Source organism: Uloborus diversus, chromosome 7, assembly GCF_026930045.1.
Source record: "Uloborus diversus isolate 005 chromosome 7, Udiv.v.3.1, whole genome shotgun sequence".
Lineage (NCBI taxonomy): Eukaryota > Metazoa > Arthropoda > Arachnida > Araneae > Uloboridae > Uloborus > Uloborus diversus.
The window spans coordinates 75436956-75457552 of NC_072737.1; the positions used below are offsets into that span (position 1 = coordinate 75436956).

The 20597-nt window shown below is 31.7% G+C and overlaps 1 protein-coding gene across 3 annotated transcripts in view; it reads left to right on the forward strand.

The window, feature by feature from the left end:
* Positions 1-20597, forward strand: part of LOC129226602 (hemicentin-2-like) — a 542319-nt gene that overhangs the window by 511971 nt on the left and 9751 nt on the right. For 2 of the 3 annotated variants that reach the window (XM_054861230.1, XM_054861232.1), the window contains 2 exons: positions 4750-5055; positions 18146-18274. In XM_054861230.1, coding sequence (XP_054717205.1) covers positions 4750-5055; positions 18146-18274 — 435 coding nt within the window. The remainder of the gene's footprint in view (positions 1-4749; positions 5056-18145; positions 18275-20597) is intronic. The other variant, XM_054861231.1, reaches the window with a different exon arrangement.

Below are 20597 nucleotides of genomic sequence, written 5' to 3' on the forward strand. Positions count from 1 at the left end.
GGTGCACCTTTGAAGAGTTGTTTCTCAGAGTACTTTACTCTATCTATATGGTATATGTTACCGTAAAATATCAAAGTAAGACAATAATTAAATTTTACCATTGATTCACTAGAAATATTCGATCTTTCGCCGCTGTTTTTAGTTGTGGATGTTGAAACTAATCGACTAATGTCAACATTTGAAAAATTTCCGACATTTATAGTTATATATAGTATTGAAATTGTGTACACTTCACGGCACCTACTTTGAGAACCCCTGGTCTATACAGTTATTTTTGATATATTTTCCCAAATAACCAATAGTAGAAACAGTAAAATTTTTGACTTCAGCTGGAAAAGAACGCTCTTCAACTTCAGTGTTTTACAAGCTAAATGTGTGGACATTGAGGGAATGCAAATAGAAATTTTCATATAGCTATTGTAAATAAATTCGGCTTTTTTCCGTTTGTTTTTAAATAATAGTTAAGTTCAAATTTGGTTTTGTCGCCAATATGTTACGTTTTTAAATGATTTTTTTTTAATTTTAGCGTTTTTACAATGATTATTGCTAGTAATGTACTGCTGTGTTTTTCATAAGTCATTGAAAACAAATTAATAATAAAGGAATAAGTCTGTGATTATGTAACAGAAACTAATATGCTTTTTCCATCACAAAACATTCTCCGTATATTTGTTATGGGTGCCTTGCTCGTTTGTATAATAGCAGCTATAAGTGTTGCTATGAAAGCAGAATTACGAGCGAAAACGGAAAATCCTTTTAATAACCTTGCTTAAGCTAGCTACACGCATTTTACCTGTTAGAAAGTATAAAATCACATCAGGTAAAAATTTCAAATACCTGATGTTTCTCCGATCGTCTGAGAACATATAAATCTCAGGAAACATATAGAATTTTATATAAATTGGCAAAAAATGGTTAAGTATAAATACAGTTCTTTTTAACTTGTAAGTTCCGAACAGATTCCATCACCTGAAAAAAATAAAAACATTATTCCTAATGGTACCAATCCAACGCCTGGAAGTACTGCTAATTCGGTTTTAGTTATTGTCTGCTGTAATTATAGTACTCTCCAGTAATTAAAGTAAGTAAAGTAAATAAAAACTGAGCATAATGCCTTTGAAGTTGCACATTTTTTGTGTATCATCTTTGACTCATTCTTATTGGACTCTCGAGACAGTAGTAACTAAAATTTTTTAAATGCCTATAATCTTTCTCATTGTTAACATAGTTTAGCTGATTACCATTCGCTAAAACTAAAACACCCTTCTTAGAGCAATTGGCGCCAAAATGAAATCAACTCTAGTTTCCGTCTAGGTAAACTTATGTAACAAAACTACATCTGAATCATCCCATTACTTCATGTGATACAGCACTCGCAATATACGAAAAAGAACGCTTGCATCGCATGGGTTCAAGGGGATGATTGCATCACCCCCTTGAACCCATTGACGTCCGAAATGAATAAACATCTCTCCCCTTCAATGCCTACTTGTGCGACAAATTTCATATGAGCAATCAAAAATAACCTAAAAAACGTCACTTACGTCATGTCGGCCTATCTATACAGCGGCTCTACGTGGAACTGTTGATGCCAAAATCCATTCAGAACTTAAACTTTCTAACGTCTGTATATGAACATATTTTTTGTTTTCTTGAATGCGTCTGATATGCACTGAAAAAATTGGGATATAGCAGCCCACCCCTTAGAATGATTTATAACAATAATTTATGGCCTCCTAATTGAAATAGGGATACACATGTGTTGAAAATTTCGATCTATTTCATGCTGTAGTTTTTGAGATAGGGCGGTCAAAAGAAAAAGGCTGCGGACTTACACACGCACACATACACCAACGTTTTTCAAAAATGGTCAAAATGCATTTAACATACCCCAAAATGTACAAATCCCTCAAAATTAGAAACTGTTTTTTTTTTTTTTTTTTTTTTTTTTTTTTACGAATCCAATACTGTCATCCATGTATTAGATAAAGAAAACGATAGAAGTTTATCGCAGCAAATTTAATGACGTTTTTTTTTTTACAAATAAATTTTAGCTAGTGAAACAGCAATGTTTGAAGTTTTTATAGATATTGTGAATATTTAACTAATTATTTCCTAATAAAGTCACTTGGATATGATTTCTAATATTTGATAGGTATTGTTTAGAAAATGTGTCTGTTTTTTAAGCTGATTTGAATTAATTTGCCTCTTTCAAAAGAAAGCTAAAATTTTCAATAGGTATAGTCTTATATTTAAAATGTTCCTTACTTTGATTTCCGTAATTAGATCAGATCATATTAAATACAATGAATACAGCTATTTACTTTTTTTCCGTTCATAATTATAAATCGTAATTGCCAAAAAAAAATGTCTAAAGGTAATATAAAAAATGTTACGATAATACACTGATTATGAAGGAAAGAAAAAAAAATATGCATACAACTCAGGAAAAAACTTTAGTCTGAAATTTTATATTTTGTAATAGAAATGCAATAATTAAGAAATGGGGAAACACTTAAAGCAGAAAAAAAAAAGATCTTATTAAAGTCATTATTTTTTTTCTCGATTTCTTTGAAATTTATTCAAGAAAAAGTCTATACCAATAAGAAAGGAAGCTTATTTGAAAGAAATGGCGGATTTGGAAACAAAAAATAACTTTAGGCAGTTATTGTAATTAATGAAAATTTCCAAATCCTTTGAAAGCAAACTCGTGCTCAATTACCCCTTTCAATATCATAAATATAACTTTTTTAACATTCAAAGGAATTTTAATGCTATATATATGTACTATTTATTTTCCAACAATGGAAAGTCTGAAGCTATGAAAATAAAGAAAAAAGTCTAATGGAAAAGATAATAACGAATTTCGTCGAGAAAGTAGCCAAAGTTTTATTGTTTCAAAAAATTAAGAGGGAAAAATAATTAACTTTAAATAAAACGCAAACATTTTAAACTTGTTTAAAGAAGAAATGATAATAATTTCACTGTAGCTTTTTCGGGAATTCCGGAAATTTAGATATACATATGAGGGAGTGAGAGGCAAAGGGGTATAAGTGGCAAAATTAAAAATTTGGAGATAACCAGTACAAATGGTAGGTGAACCCCTCCTCTGTCTTAGGACAAGAGATAGTACTAGCAGCCCTGGTAGATGTTGCAGTATAGCATGATTCAGAAAAAAATCAATTAAAGTCTACCTAGGAGTTATCTCTATATTCGCTTTACTCAAAACTTGAAAATGTCCACTTACATCATTTTGCTTCTCACTGCCTCATATAAACTATAAGCAAAGCATTTCATTATACTTAAACAAATTAAAGATTTAATGAAGTATCCCCCTTTCCTTTAACTAAAAACTGTGGTCTTTGATTCAGATTTCTTCTTTTCCTATTTTAGCTTTTAGAGAAGAATTTTCCTTTTTACTACAGCATTCACTTATATTTATAAATGTAGGTTATAATGTATTTTTATTCTGGGCAGTTATTGTTTGCTATTTTCACCAAATAATCGTTCGCTAAATTTTGATTTTTTGTTTTATCTTAACTGGGATGAATTATTTCTTTCAGGCGATTTTTACATCTCTGTCTAGTTGCGCTAACTTGTAACCATTCTGCATTAAACTTTGAGAATTGTCGAAAAAGCAGGAAATTTAAACGGCGCAAATTAATAAATTGCATTTAAACAAAAATGAATAACGAAATGTGATTTGATCTACTCCTTACCAAAATACAATTTTGGTAAACGTTAGCAATCTTAGAAACTTATCTTTTTTTTTAATCTGCCCTATACTGAGGTATGAAAAGTTCACCTTATTTCTCTCATCTTGTTTTACAGCCACACGTACACTGTTAAACAAAATTAGTTTGGACATTGCTTAATTAGGACATTCATATACTGTGGGGTGAATGACACAAAAAAGTAACTACAATTCAGTTAGTTCATACTACTTCCAGAAAACCTCAGCAATTTGGGGAGATTAAAAAGATTTTATTTAAGTTTAATTATTGAAAAACTCTTTCTGAATTTTTTTTTTATTAGAATCATTTATGTGTTATTTAAAACAAAATTTTCCAAAAAAAGAAGCACTCTATTTTAAAATTTGCCGTTACCTACTTGTAGTACTCGGCGGACGATATAGTTTCGTACTTTAATGGTATCCCGAAAAAAAAAAACCGTAGCACGTATCGAAAAAGGGCAGCCGGTAATTTTAGGCACCTCACCTTCTAGTTCATAGTCGTAATTGGACAGCAGAAAGTTTTCGACTTAGCCATTTGGTAAAAATTAAATGCTCAAATGTTAATACTTTTTGAGTTCTAGTATTCGTTGCTTTTTGTTTTTTGCTTCTTTTCAAAGCTTTTTCAACTAAAATGTTTTTCGAATTTTCAGTTAAAATGGTAATGACAATAGTAAACGCAAGGAACAAATACCCAATAAATTTTTATAAATAATATTTTTCCGATTTTTTAAAGCTAAATATCTTTTAGAACAACCTACTCTTACTAATTTTACCCTTTCTGAACAATGACAATATGTTTTAAATACATTGAAACATACTATTACTGAATATAAACTTGAATTCCAATTTTAAACTAAATTTATCAGCTGTAGAAAATAATTTACTTTGCTTTAAAGTAATTTAATTTTAATTTGAGTTCATCGTTGCTATAAGATGTGGCCCTGCGTCAGTGTCGCATAGCAAATTGTGATATTTTTCAAGGATACATTTGATCCAGAATGGTCTGTCTTCTTTAGGTCCTCCTGATCCAGTTCAAAACTGCAGCGTCTCCAACCAAACGGAAGATTCTGTGTTAGTCGATTGCAGTCCGGGGTACGATGGGGGACTGCAACAACTTTTTGTTCTGGAGGTGCATGACACAGGCCTGCATAGGTTGCAGGTCAATCTGTCGTCCTCCTCATATCCGGCATTTCAGGTCCGGGGCCTCAGCTCCGGGACCACTTTCGTCGTTGTTGTGTATGCTGCCAATGTCAAAGGAAGGAGTCAGGCTGTCGTGCTTAGGACGCACACACTTCCAGGACCAGAGAGTCAAACAAGGAGAGGTAATAACATTTTTTCAGAAAATGCAGTCTGTCTGTTAAAAGAGGATGTTTTTTCAAAACATTTTTCTTATGTCTATAAATGTTCGAAATTATTTCGCTGTGCTTAGTTGATAATTCTTTTAAAATGTGTTATTTTTAAAGCTTTTTATTTTTCTCAGAAATTCTAACGAAAGTATATTTTTTACTCGACATTCAGCTAATACGTTTTGCGTTTATTAAATACTTTTTACATAAATTAGAAATAATGTTTACAAACATTTTGTTGAAGACTGTTTCAGTATTAAAAAAAATGTACTTTAGGTTCCAAGCTAAATTTAAAATAACCGTATTAGATGAATAAAAAGTTTTCTTCTCGTGATACTAACATTTACTACCCTATTTAAAAGCAATCAATGTTTCTGCAATAACTAATAATGAACTATCGCTTTCCTTTTCTTACCTATTTTCTAAGACAAAATGTGTGAATAAGTTTTATAAACTAGTATAATTAAACTCACTGAAAAACAAACATTACCTATAAATAATTATTGTAACAAAAAAAGTCTAGGTTTACTCTACCATCAGCAAAGTAAAAATGTCACCAGTGCACCAAATTCCACGATTTCCGAATATAATATGTATTTAAAAATGTTAAGTAACACACAGCACCAGTTTTAGAACGACGTTTTAAACAAGAGTTCCAACTTTTTCCGGTAGTGAAAGTACAGTGCTGGCCAAATTATTAGACTAAGACTGATCTAAAAGCAAATTCTTTATTAATTACGTAACTATAGACACATTTACGAACAGTGAAATAATTATCCAATATTTACTATGCATTCCCTTGTTCTTGATGAGCATTTTAAATCTTTTTGGCATACTTTTCACAAAGTTTACACTATTTCCCAACTTTTTTAAAAAAGGAGGTAAAAAATTGTTTATACTCACTAGTATATATACTCACACACACATACTCACTAATTACCTAAAATTAACTTCAAATATAACACAACACACTAATAAAAAGAACTAGTGAACTGTTTAAGCTGATTGAGGTTATGTTCCTGGTACGTAGACAAACAAAGAAAACAAACAAAGCAGACAGTGCTGCCACCTGCAATCATTTAACTATGCTAAAATAACGTAATAATCAGTGTACAGTATGTACTGTACTTTAACAGTAAAATAAATAGTATTTTAGTACACCTCTTTAGTCTAATAATTTGGACAGCACTGTATGATAAAAACCAATTATGGATGATAGGATGCATTGAGTAATGATGAAGTATGAATGAGCAAAATTCAAAATATTATTGGTGTCTTAACAGCATTAAGAATTAAATTCAAATTCATCGTCAAAACGTATTGTACGTATGAAGTTTTCAATGATGTTAGTTTCGAATGTTTTATCTGACTACGGTTTATATTGTGGTAGGCAAAGTACTACCTGTTTGAGTATTTGCGACCCGCAAAGAAGAATGAAATGTAAAAGTCTGAATTTAACACATACCTATAATTCATGGCTAATTGAATGCATTTTAGCGCAAAAAGATGATTTATTGGCAGATTTTATTTCATGCTTCATACATCATAAACTAAAATCGATTCAACTGATTTCCTCGGAATTCAAGCCAGGTATAGAGACTCTTAATGACTTATTTTAAATAATCAACTAAATTATTACATGTACCAAATGTCTTTGAAACTCACAAAAAGTATACATGTAAAATTATTACTATTTAACAAGCAAAAGTAATTCAGATGTGCCCAATGCTAATGAATCTTTAAAAAAAAGCAATTCTGAGCTGGTATTTCATCCAATTTCAACAGAAATTAAGTGTTCACGTTAAGTATCACGTAATACGTAAATTATTACCTATAATAAACGCTATAGATAGTTAGTATTTAACAATGATAGTAAACATGTGTTTAACTTAGTTTTTAACATATTTGCCTATTTTTAACAATGTTCTTTTTAGTAGAAACGCATGACTGCCTGACTCCTCTCCTTTCAGCATTCTTTTCTTATCTTTCTGAATGTAGATTTTTTTCTGTGTCTTGTACGTATTTTGTGTATTCTTGTAACTAACCAAAATTGTGCCTGCTTTAACAGTTCTTTCATGTTTGCTTCTAGTGTATTCATTGATTTAGATATTTAATTTATAGGATGTGTAGCTAATTCTTCGATAGTTGTTCGTTTTGTACTTCCTTTTTTCTGTTTTGTATAGTTGATTTTTTTTCTAGTGCATTCGTTTCGCCATGGAGGAAAATTGGCTTATTCGTTTGTTTCTATTTAGAACTATTTTTGTCGGAAGATGTTAATCAAATTCTATTATATATAAAAGATTGCTTTCTTTTTTGAAGTAAAAACTAATGGATTGAATAATTAATATAAAAGATACATGGATTGGACTTGTCACATTTTAGAAAACGAGCTGATGTGTGCATCACAAGACTTCCTTTTACTCCAATTTAAGGGTAATAGTACCTCGGAGTAAGCAAGGAAACCATAGACTAATAATAAGAGTAGACCGAGCTATGGCAACCCTTTTGCTGCTCATAAACCAAACCATGTGACTGGTGGATATCCTAGCAACAGCGGGCGTTAATCGTAGCAGACGATCAACGCCAGCGCGAAATAAAATAAATAGAATTGATGGAACACGGAAGAATGCTCTTTTATGGAGTCCGATTTGTAAATTTTTTATTCTAAGTTGTAAATATTTTGTTAATATAGTGAGTTTTTCGTTTAGATAGTATTGTGCATTTTCTTTAGTTAATTTCAATAACTCTCTAAGCAATAAAAGATGCAAGCGACAAAGAAGAATCAGCAAACGGTAAGATTTTTACCTACAGTTTCAATTTAAGATACCTATTGGTACATTTTTGCGTTAACGCAAAACGTTTACGCCATTTCGTTCACGCCAACGCAGACAGCTCCAAATGAAATAAAAAGTTACCGAAAACTGATCAAAAACTATTACTAATGTCAAAATAATGCATAACTAAAAGAAAAACAGTTCAATCTCTGCACCTGGAAGTTTTTTTTAATGAAAACACATTGTCTTAAAATACATGTCGAGTGCCAAACTATAGATAATGCTGCCATCTAGCAACCATGCTGCCAAAGTCTTCGCCAAGCCCTTCCACTAGTCACATGATACATCTATGAACCAATTTTCTTTATCAGCAAGAATGAGAAAGCTCGGTCTACTCTCATTATTAGTCTAAGGTTTTTTCCCAATGTTGGCAATTTTACTCTCTAAATATGGCCAATTATTTGCCGAATTATAGCACCACTTCAGTTTTCATTTAAATTAAAAATGATTTTAACACAAAAAGGTGTATAAGACCCCCTTTGGTACATATGAATGCAACCAAAAGGGGTGGTGTAGAATAAGACTCCACTAGGAGTCTACGTAACAAATTTCAACTTTCTAGGACGTACCGTTTTTGAGTTATGCGAGATACATACAGACGTCACGAGAAAACTCGTTGTAGTTAACTCGGAAATCATCAAAGTGAATGTTTCGGGCGTCTATACGTTCTGAAGTATATATGCACGTGTGTTCGGGTCGAAAAACAAACTCAACATATATTCGGGGGTGAGCAAAATGGAAATTAAGGCCGATTTTTGGAGAAATTTTTTTTCGCGAATACAATATTTCCTTTTTTGTAAAAGGAAGTAAAAACATAAGATATCTATAGTGGCAACTTAATGCATAGAGGGTTAAAAAATGCATAAAAACAGTACATTCAACAAAAACATTGGAAACCTAGAAGTATATTAAAACGATTCTACGAAAATAATACTGAATGAAAAATAAACAATAAATCCCCCACATTCTTTGCTTATATCTTTACCAGGGCAGTCTTAAACTATGTGTCGTTATTTACTGGTGTGTCGGAAATCACTTTTGATGGTACTCTGTGGAATGGTTGGTCTTTCCGTAAGATATATGCTTTGCTTTTTTTTTAAATAAACGTCTGAGAAGAAGCATTTTGGACAAGCTTCAGATTATTTCAAAATCCTGTGTATGTCTAAAATAATAAATACTTGCATAAATCATGCAATACTTAAATATTATCTTTTTCCCTCTAAAACTTGATAAAATTTTCATAATTATATGAAACCAAATTCGAAAAAGTCTCATGGAAACAGAGTTTTGAATACTGCTTTTTTACTTCCATGTACAATGATTTTTAAGGTTACTTTTTAAGATATACAGAGTATTTCAACAATGAAATCTAAATTTTTGTTTTGAAACTGAGATTTTTTAAATACGTTTTTAATTCAACTTTAAAATAAATCACATGTTAACGTTTTTAGTTCTTTTCTGCTAATTGTACTCTAAAAGGAATAACATAAAGGAACAAACGAGCTTATTGATGTAAGGTTTTAAAAAGAAGTATAACTCCGATTAAACGATACCCGATTTAACGATTTCCTCAATTTAGTGATAAATTTCATTGCTCTGGATTCAACTGCATTGAATGTCTATGCACTTCGATATAACGATATCCTTGATTTAACGAATAATTTTTCCAGGCTTTTACAATCGTTAAATCGGTGTTGTACGGTATTTTGGTAGGCTATCGTTAGAGCTTCCTCAAATCTTCGGGGTTTGTAAAGCTTTAACTTCGTTCTTAAATCATTTACATTTTTCAGGTAAAAAAAAGTGTGCACAATTTTGTTTGAATATGTAAAACCTAACAGATCACAAATTCTCAACGCAGAAGTTGATGAGGGAAATTTATTATAAAAGCAAAAATGCAAATAGAGGCTCGTAGCCCTCAATGTCGAAGGTTCACTCCCTTCAATTGCCACTTAACTTTCTCCAAGATCAAGATAGTCCAAAATAAAGTAATGTTACCAAAAGCGCGGTGTGCGTCATGACCTCTTTGTGGGACCCCTGGTGATGCAAGTAACCAATTATAAAAACTTATTTGAGATTAATAATTGATAAAGTTTTGTTTATTTCTCATTTTTATAGCTATACTTTGCGTTGTAATTACGATGAATGCACTTATGAAAAAATTATATGGATAGTACTAAGTGATTACGACTATCAATAAACTGTTTTATTTATTATAAACTTGAATAACTTATTATTTAGTGTTTTACTGCTGGTTGCAATTAAGACTTTATTTAACAAAGTGACATAAATTTAAGGCGATAAGGGGCTATCAATTTTTTAAACTAATTTTTAAAGCATTTCTTTGAAATTTGCAGCATAATTACATTATAGGGTGGACCGGGGCACGTTTACGCATGGAGCACATTTACGTAGTGCCCTTTTTTCAAAACGAATTATAACTGGATATCCAACAGTCATAACAGAATGATGCTACTTCCTAGCAAATGTTCTCACAAATTTTTTAACATTAGTCGAGCTTTGGTCCAACATGCAGAAAGAATAATCTGTTTTCTACGAAGTTGAGTAAATTTTGTGTTAACCGTTTTGAAGTTTATTGTGAATAAATGATACTTTGTTAAGAACAAATATATAAAAATTGGAAGAATTTCATCCTCTTTTGGGAATTGTATTTGTATGAACTAAAATGTTATTATTATTATTATTTTTTTTTTTTTTTTTGCACGTTAAAAATAAATCTAAATTTGGCGACGGAGCAAGTTTACGCGTTGAACGTCGGAGCTCCTTTACGATTGTTCTAACTGTGTCTTACTCAACGTGCCCCTGACACTTTTTTCGCTCCTAACTGCCTCAAATATTTTTAGTATTTTCCAGCTATTTAGTTTTAAAAATTACTATTTAATTTTTAATTAATTTACACATTCGTGTCGTATAGCTTAAAATCATATAGTGATGTCTTTATGCCCCTTCAGCTTCAACTTTATGCACTATTCAGTCTGAAATAAAATTGCTTTATTTTAGCGATGGTAAGACATCATGTTCATAACACTAACCGAATCTCATTAGGTGTCAAAATAAATATGTATAAACGTACCCCGTGTCCGGGGCAAGTGTACGCAACCGACTGAAAAATGTTTTCTTTTAACGGTTAAAAGCACAAAAACACAAACTGACCAACAACGGAATGTACCAATTTTGACTCCATTTAATGCTTCATAAAAACACAAAGTCTAAAATTCCCTAAGTTAAAACATAAAAATTATAAAACTCATTGCAAGAAATTCTCGTAAACGTGCCTTGGTCTATCCCACTAATACCATTTCAAATATAAAATTTAATTTCATTATTTTAAAGTTCATTTTTTAAATTTAAACTTTGATTTTATAACGATTTTTTATGTTACTCCGAGCGTTTGAAATTTCATAAAAATTATAAAATTCTAGCTAAATATAATACGTAAAACAGCCGAAATTAGAATGTTGGAAGAACCTTTTAAAAATGTTATGGTAAAGATAAAAAAATGGCAAAAAAGTCAAAAACTGGACGTTTTCGGTAAAATATGGCCATATTTCAGTAAAATATAACAAATACATTCCACAAAACTAACCAAACAGAAAAATCTTTCCCAACAAAATGTTAACAAACCTTTTAAGTACTTGGTATAATCTTTTCAGCAAATTTAAATAACAATTTATTTTGAAATTTGTAAATAAGCCGAAAATTATGTTTTGAGAAAATCATCATTTACTGTTTTATTGTTGCAAATTTGATTATTGAATAAACAATTAATTTTTAATACAAATTCACCACAAATAAGGTCTTACGATTTATTTGAAATGGTATTAGTATTAAAAATTTAAACATTGTAAACATTTTTTACACATGGCAATTCTTATATGCATTTTTATATACATTTTCATACGCATTTTTTTAGTAAATAAAGGGGCGTTGCCCCCACAAAAAGTGTCGCATTATCGCCGGTTTTTCACCGATTCATTTTTTTTACAGTTCAGCTAAAGGATTAGTTTTTAGAAATATAGTAAATGAAAAGCCGCTTTTTTGACCAAGTTTTACTCATCTGAAAGCCCTTTATCGCATTAGCTGTAATTCATTTTTTTTTTTTTTTTGAATAATCGCTTTCTCTGCACATAGAGTAAGGAACTTGAGGGCGAAACAGTTTTAATTCGAGTTAAATGACTTTACTACCCTTTATCCCCCCCTTATGTTTTTTACCTTATAATAATGTAATAATGTTATGCACATTTTATCTTATTTTTTAAATTTATTTGATACGTATATATACTTCCCGTTTTACAGTAAAATATAGATAGAAATATTTGCAGCATATGCAAAAAAATGTCAGGAATGACACATACATATGTTACAGATCTATGAGCAGAACATAGAAGATAATCTCTAGATTAATATTTTGAATTCGTTACGAGACACGTGTCAAATAACGGCAAAACCATTTATCAATTAAATCATAAATGAAAGTCGAAGCTCAACGAATATTGCTGTCTTCATGGTCACATTTTATGGATCGAAGTTTTCTTTATCATTTTCTTGACTGACGAAAAGGGCAAAAAAGTAAATAAATCTGGAACAAATTCCGGACTACCCCCCCCCCAGCTTAAGGAACAAGAGGGACTTTCTTCTAATGATAGTATTATCGAAGGCACGGCAAGATGTCGTTACAAACCTATTTGTCATAGGAGATCGAAGGAAGAAGAAGCGGCTTCTTTGATAACTCCGAGCCATCTGTTTCCCAGAGAAAAAATAACACGGTCTCGTGTATTTCTTGTGCCCCACTGCGGGTGGGAATTTAATGGGTTTCTTCCTGGGACTGATTGAGCCGTTTTAATTGTGTTTTTGTGGCTTCTGTCGACTATTATTGGAATTTTTTTAGTCGTATAGAATATAGTTCATGACGGTATAGTCAATGAAAAGTATCTTTATTATTGTCAGTAAAAAATAACAGATAATGAATGCAATAAACTGTCTTTGTTCTTTATATATTTGAAGAAAAGGTTGAAATACATATATGAATCAAATTCTACAAAATGAATAGTAAGTTTAAATACTAACACCAATCCACCACAACTTGTTAACAAGCGGCAGAAATATACTATTGCCGCTTGATGGCGAAAATAAACTTTCTGTAAAAAGCCTTCGCAACGAATTCAAGATCAACGTCTATATTCACGTTTAATGTTCACGATTTAACAATCGTGAACATTAGTGGAGACCCTGGCTAGACCACCCTAACAGTTCCTTGAATGTCACTGGCACACCGCACCTACAGTTGTGGTGATGTGGTGCTATCGTATTCAAAGCATGGTCAGCTCGAATATGTATTCACATCAGCCTGACAGTCTAACGGTGCGGAAACCGCATGCTTTAGTCACGTGTGTTGGCACTTATAGCGGAGCCTCCAGGAATAATTTTTAACAACACAGTGCTCCGTCATCAGGAGTTCCTCTTCCATGTTAACACCTTCTCTGGCCTGCTGACTGTCCTGCTTTGTTGTAGATCTACCATACATTGGGTTGCTTATGACAGTTAAGGGGGTCCGGGATACATTTATGAAAAAAAAATCAGTTTAGAGTTTTGAAATGTTTTGCACTGATTCACCATCTATTTAAAAAGCGAAAAAAATTAAACTTTATTAATTAATTTTCTTTTCAAAAATTATGCACAATTTGTTAAGCTTTAACTTTTATTCGGCGATTTAAAAAAAATTAATTCAATAAAAAAGAGAAAATATTTAAAGAAAAAATTCGAAAATACTAAACGTTTTTTTTTCTCAAATTTGCCAAATAAAAAATTAAAGTAAACTGTTTGAAAAAGATATGCTCGAAGTTTCTTTGTTTTTTCTTTATCAATTCTTGACTTATAAGTTGATGAGATTAAATGCAAAAAATTGGGAAATATTGCATCATGGACAAAAACGCGTTCAAAAAACTTTTGAAATTAAATATAAGATTAATTAAATGCATGCAAAAAATACAAATGTATCTTATGTTCAAATTGAGATAGAAACGAGATTCAAAGTTTCTTTGAAACAGAAGGAAACGGAGAAGGTTTTTAAATAGGAAAAAATGCAAAATTTGACGACTTTTGTGTACCGGATCCCCTTAAGTTGGGAAGTAAGCGAGTTGCATTGAATTTATGGTTCGATTGCAATAAGTATGGTAAGAGAAGATGTAGAGTTTTGTACGCAACTGTAATCGTCAATGCTCGCCTTTATCCTCAAGAATATTCACGCTATAGTAGGCTGCACAGGATACTAAAACATCCATTCATTTAGGATTTCATAACAATAAATACTCACTTTAATTTCTTTTTGTAATCACTTTCATATGTCAATGTTGTCCTGTATTTAAAATGTCTTTTCATTTTGACAGCTCTTTTTCGGTATCAAAATTTTATTTATCCACTCGAGAGGCTTTAGTGGGCTTTAACTATACTCATAATAAAAATGTGTCATCCAAAGTGATTAAGATTAAAACGAAACTATACTTGATTGGTCGAGAAAAAATCTAAGAGATTGCACTATTCAAGATTTCTGAATGCTTTAAGTAAAGTTGTACAACGTTTCTATATTGTAACAAGAGGTAGGTCTCAAATAGTTCAGGCAATATAAAGTAAGCTTGTGTGCGTTCACATCTGGTTTATCACCATTAAAAGGTAATTTTCCGTATTCTGATGCCATTACTTGTTCACATTTTTATTCTTCTCCTCCTGAGTGGATGGCAAGATAAGCGAAAAATACTAAGGTGGGTGCGAGTAATATTGCCTACCTAAGGGATAATGAAACAAAATAAAGCTATGTATCCAAATCATCAATTGTAGCATTAATTAAATATACTGATCAATTACTAACACAAAAATACCACTTTTGTCGAAAACAAGCATAAAATTAAACATTTTTAAAGACCTTGTCATTAAGCTTTATTCCACTATGGTAGGATAAGAATTTTAACACTCATTAATAATCAAATTAAACTTCTAACTTTGGTAATTGATCAATTATTACATATGTACATTAATCGTGCTAGAATTCTTCAAAGAGTCCAAATCGTTTAATAGTCGACAGGACACTCAAAACTATTTTTGTCATAGACTGTCAAACCGACGTAATCCTTAATATATCACTTGCCACATTTTAGATATGTTCTCATGTCATTCATCTTATCATTTTCACAAGTGGTACAGTACCACTAACATCGTTTTCTTAGTATATTTTCCTTCTTTGAGGGTTTACGCTCTTTTTTTTTTTCTTCTCTTGTTTTTGTCAAACATGTTTTTGATGACTGAGGATCCCTGATAATTAATGGTTTTTCTTCTAACAATTGGTGTTTTTTCATAATTTTCTGTGATGTAGGCATACACTCCTTAAATGCTGTACTTTAAGATTGAGACAGCAGCACATAGTCATCTTCTCCGTCAACAATGTGGTAAAACCTTCCAGGATGTCTGCTTATGGTACTGTAAGATTGAACCAATTAATAAACGGTCGTAATTACGAATGAACATCTATATAGTTTTGAGAAATATTTACAATAATATGTAAAGCTAACAAACATTATTACAAAAACAAAGGAGTATAATAAAGACTGCTGTCAAATTTGGCAGTCCATAATAGCCGTTGACATCGTGTATAAATAAATACACAAAAGTGCAATAATTGTTCATGTACAGTCAACTCTCGATAACTCGTAGTCCCGAGGAACCAGCTTAAACCTTCGAGTTATCGGCAGTTCGAGTTAGCAGAAGTTCCTTTCTGAGACTTCTTAGAAGTAAGTTAGATTATATTTTAAAGAAATAGTACATAATATATTGACTATAACACATATAGATGGATAAAAATAACTATTAATACTCCATAAACAATATCTTTAAAGAAAGTAATTTTTTAGCAGTTTTTTAAAGAATTTGCAAAACACCTGCTTGTCAATCAAGAGCATTTTTTTTTTATTTATATTTTTTTCGAAAGGCCTGATCCTTGTGAAATCTCACATAATAATAAATAGAGATCATGTTGATTGAAAATAATGATAGAAAAAATTGGTATGAAAAATTTATTTCCCATAAGCTTTAAAAGTTATATGTTCCCAATGGGGAACGTTCGTGTTATTCAGTATACGAAATCAGGCACTTTTCGCTGCTTCTTTGGTTCTGTAAAGAGAAAAAAAGGAGTTTCATAGTGACCATGTTTTATTGGTCACTGATCTATTGGTACATATAAAAAAAAGTCGAGGACATTTCAACCCTCAACTTTCCCTTTTCCTTTCCTCCTTACCCCAGACCTCCAGTTTTAAGACGCGCGTGCTTTAGGAGAACTTACTTAGGACTTATAAAAGAAGATATAATTTACGACTCTTTACAGGAACATCCGTTAGGATGCAATCTGTTAGTGTCTGTAAGGTATGGCACAAACCGCATATTCATACTACAATTTGTTGATTTTCAATGAATTTTTTAAATGCGTCAAGTACCTTTTGGATATCCTGTTTATTTTAACTGGTGAACTCTCGCCGAAAAACAGTTTCAGAAAAATGTATACAGTGGGTTATCTCCAATCTGAAAACTGATGGGACCAAACAAAAGTGTTCAGACTATGGTGGTGTTCATTAAAGAAGGAGTTTGGCTAATGCATGTGTATATGTATTCTATTGCGTTAATGGACTATGTTCAGTTCTTTGCCTAGTGTTCTATACCAGTTACTAAGGCAGAGGTGTTGAATTTTGAATTGGTGGTTAGAGTGCCATGTCGTATTCAACTTTGTAGGACCTAACTCGGGCATTTATCTATTTTTGATGTAAAAAGTTGAACGTAACATTCCACAATAAAATATTACAATACAGCTATCGGTACAATACCTGAAAAAAAAAAGTTATTTTTAATCTGATTTTGCATTTTGTATTCTCATGCAAGGTACGCTTCATCATCCAAGTGAAAATGTTTCCGGGTGATTCTCAGTCGTCTTTTGCTAAAATGTAGTCAAACTTTAAAGGTCTTGAATACTATTTGATACAATGGTTGGATTGTTAAACTGTAGTTCAGTGGCAGAAACTTCAGGCACATATTGCTCAGTTGAATGCAGTAATATCTCAGCTCTGCAGAATATCTCAGAAAATATTTTTTCTTCTTCCTATCTCCACCTTCCACTTCATTTCCTTCAATCAGTGTGATAAAATCATGAATGTGATTCAATATTTCCAATTTGATTCATAGGAATTCCCGAGAACTGGTTGTGAACATGTTCAGTGCAAAGAGAGGTAATAATTGAACAGGGTTTTAACTTGCGTTCATAATACTAAGGTATTCGTATTATACGGTGTTCAGAGTACAGAGAGGTCACCGCATGTAAAATCTATAAAGTTTCACCGGTACTGTCAAAATGTGTTCAAAATATCGGGGTGTTCACATTAGGAAGTGTTTTATCTTTTATCAGCAAGGAATTTTAAGAATTTATTTTTTTTTGTTTCATCTAAAGACTATTATTGCTCCTATTTTTTTTCTTTTAAACTCACTAGAATTCAACTGATTGAATTCAATAAATTAAATCTCAAGCTGCTTCTGTTTTAAACTGTGTTGCTCATAAACCAAAACTGAAAACGAATTGCGTTACTTCTTCGATACCTTTGGCAATATTAATTTTATTGATGCTGTAAGTTTTAAAGCCAATAGATGGGAAAGTCCATCTGGAGCATGTGTTTCGTCAAATCTAATATATCAACTGTATCAAGTCATCTCTCATACCACTTGGCCACTAAGGTTCGCTTGCAGATAACACAATCATTATTAATGGACGTACGTTGCCGTTTTGCTCCGCAGAAATTTGTTGCTTAAATCACTTATTTGCTAATATTGCTTTTTCCCCCTTTTTATTTCTTCCCATTTTCGTAAACTTCTAAGAAAATTATGCTTCTGAAACTAATTGATTGCGTAATACGTTCTTAGATGAAATTTGCATGTAGAAAAACAATGGTATGTTTAAAAAAAATACTTAAATTTAAGAACTAATATTTCGAAAAACTTGTTTTAATTGTTTTCTTTTAAACTTTTAAAAAATATTTTTAATTTCAAACTCTTGTTAATTAGAAAAATTTTATTTTCTTCAATGCACCCTATTTATGCCGTATATATTTTTGAAATGTGTGTTTTTTACAGGGCAGTTACGCTTGTAAACTAGCGATGTAATAATTTTTATCATTATTTTTTTTCAGACAACGTATGGCAAGTGACATTTAGTCCTGTACTTATAGTACTAATATCCATAGTAGTTGGGCTCGTTTTTGTGGCAATGGTAGTTGTTTTGACTATGAAATGTCGAACAAGAAATGATAGACATAAAGGTAAGTTTTGAAATAGAAATCCTAACAAATTCAAAGGTGGTGTTTTTTACCGAGAAAACTTTCTTCTTCTTAAATATGAGGCAGTGAGAAGCAAAGGGGTGCAAATGACAAAATTAAAAATTTGTAGATAACTAGTGCAAATGGTACGTTAACCTCTCGTCTGTCTTGGGGCTCGAGATAGTACTGGTAGCCCTTGTAGATGCTGTTATATAGCACGACTAAGAAAACTTTTCAATGAAAGTCTGACCAGGACCTTATATTTAAACCAGCTTCGCTTAAATCTTGGAAAATGTCCTCATACATCCCTTTCCTTCTCATTGCCTCATATGTTTATTTACTTTTTGTAATGTAACTTTGTTAGCTTATTGTTTGAACTTTGTATAAGTATGTTGCTTTTAAATTATTTCAACACAACAATAGTACGTAAGTAAATTGTATTTGAAATGAATACAAATACTCATTTCGTTTCACATTTATAGCGCGAGTTTTTAGAGCATCCGTAACAGAAGCCTTGATTGGTTTGTTTGTTTATTTTCAATGGCGCAAAACTCTCTGAGGGGCATACTGCGCCAACAGAAGCAGACAGAAGTGATGACAGTATTAGGAACATTATTTCTATAGCGTTGGAACGAAAAGTAGTTTTAGAATTAGTGCGACATCACGTCTTTTGAAATTGTATGTTAAAGGAGAAAAAAATCAAGCAAACTAGATTTTTAAAGGACAACGTTTCCTGGGCACAAATGCTGTAGTGCCCGAGATGAAGATATCAAAAATTTTAGACGCATTCTTTAATAATGGTATTATAAGATCAATATTAATAAGCAGATAAGTAAAATTACTAATGAATTTTTTAACTGTTTTGCTTTCATTTTTAGCAACAAATATTGAAATGGGATTTTTGAGAACACAGGGGGGAAAAATATTTCTTAACATTTCATGAGTTCCATCGCTTAGCAACAAATAACTTTTTGACCTAAAAAGGAGAAAAACTTCTTTCCTCATATTTACATCTAGAGTATTGATCTTTTGATTTATTCGATCCCACATATGAAATGAGGTGCGATTAAAAAACGTTCCATCAATACTTGCAAACAGCCTGTGTCATCTTCCCATTTGTAAAGCTACTTTTTGCCAGTAGTCAGATAAAAAATATTAAGATCATTTTTCTCAGAAATACATCTTTCATTGTTCTTATTTTTATGCGAGTTGTTCTCATTTGTCATTTTAGGCTTTATGCTAGAACTTTCTTTGCTCTTCTAATCTTTTATTCTCGAAACGTCATCCCTCTTTTAGAGCTTCTCAAACGAGATTTAATCCTCTTAAAATACTTATGAAAATTTGTTCTATTGAAGAAGGTCTCCATGCCCCATAGCGATGATTAATTACACGTATTAAAGTCCCTCTGATTAAACATACAAAACGTTTCTTTTAAGAAAAACTAATAAATTTTCATTTAAAATTTTACAGCTTCTTATTTTTGTAAATGTTTAAAATAATATTTTATTTTAATGTATAGGATGGTTTCATTTTCCATTAAATTTCTTTGATAAACTTTAGGATTGGAATATTGCGTAGAAATTCTGCATTTGAACTTTATAAAGGTTGTAATTTTTAGATTTTTAATTTCCCTATTAAATTTGTTTCACGAAATTAGACATGTTTTATTTTTCGCTTTCCGTTGCAGAATCAGTTCAAAATTAAATTTAACATGTTGTACAATGTATGTGTTAAAGTTGAAAAAAAAAAAAAAACGAAGCTCAGCACATTAAATTACTTTTCAAACAATTGATTTTTACTTAATTTACTTAAATCCGCGCATAAAATACATAGGGAGTAAGTTCATTTTCATTGAGGCGCACATATACTAATGTAAAGTACATACTGCTCTCAAAAAAAAAAAAAAAAAAATTTGAATTTTTGGCATCTTGAATTCAAATAATGTTGTCCGCAATCAGGAGCGTGTGTGTGTATGAATGCGCATGTGTGTGGGTGCGTGTGTGTGTGTATATATGCATGTGTGTGCGTGTTGTGTATGCAGTGCTGTGTGTGTACGCGCGCGTGTGTGTGTATGTAGGCATATGTGTTTGTGTCTGTGTGAAGGCATGAGTGTGTGTTTGTGTTTGTGCGTAGGCACGAGTGTGTGTATGTATGTGTAGGCGTGTGTGTGTATGCGTGCGTGCGTAGGATATGGACGCAACCTGGAGACGGTTTTCGCAAGAGGAGCAGCATCGTGAGGCCGGTCGACGCGGCGGTGGTGCTGGCAGAGGGTGCTGGTGGGAAAATAAAATGATAGGAATTCAAAACAGTCAAGTGAGAACAATAA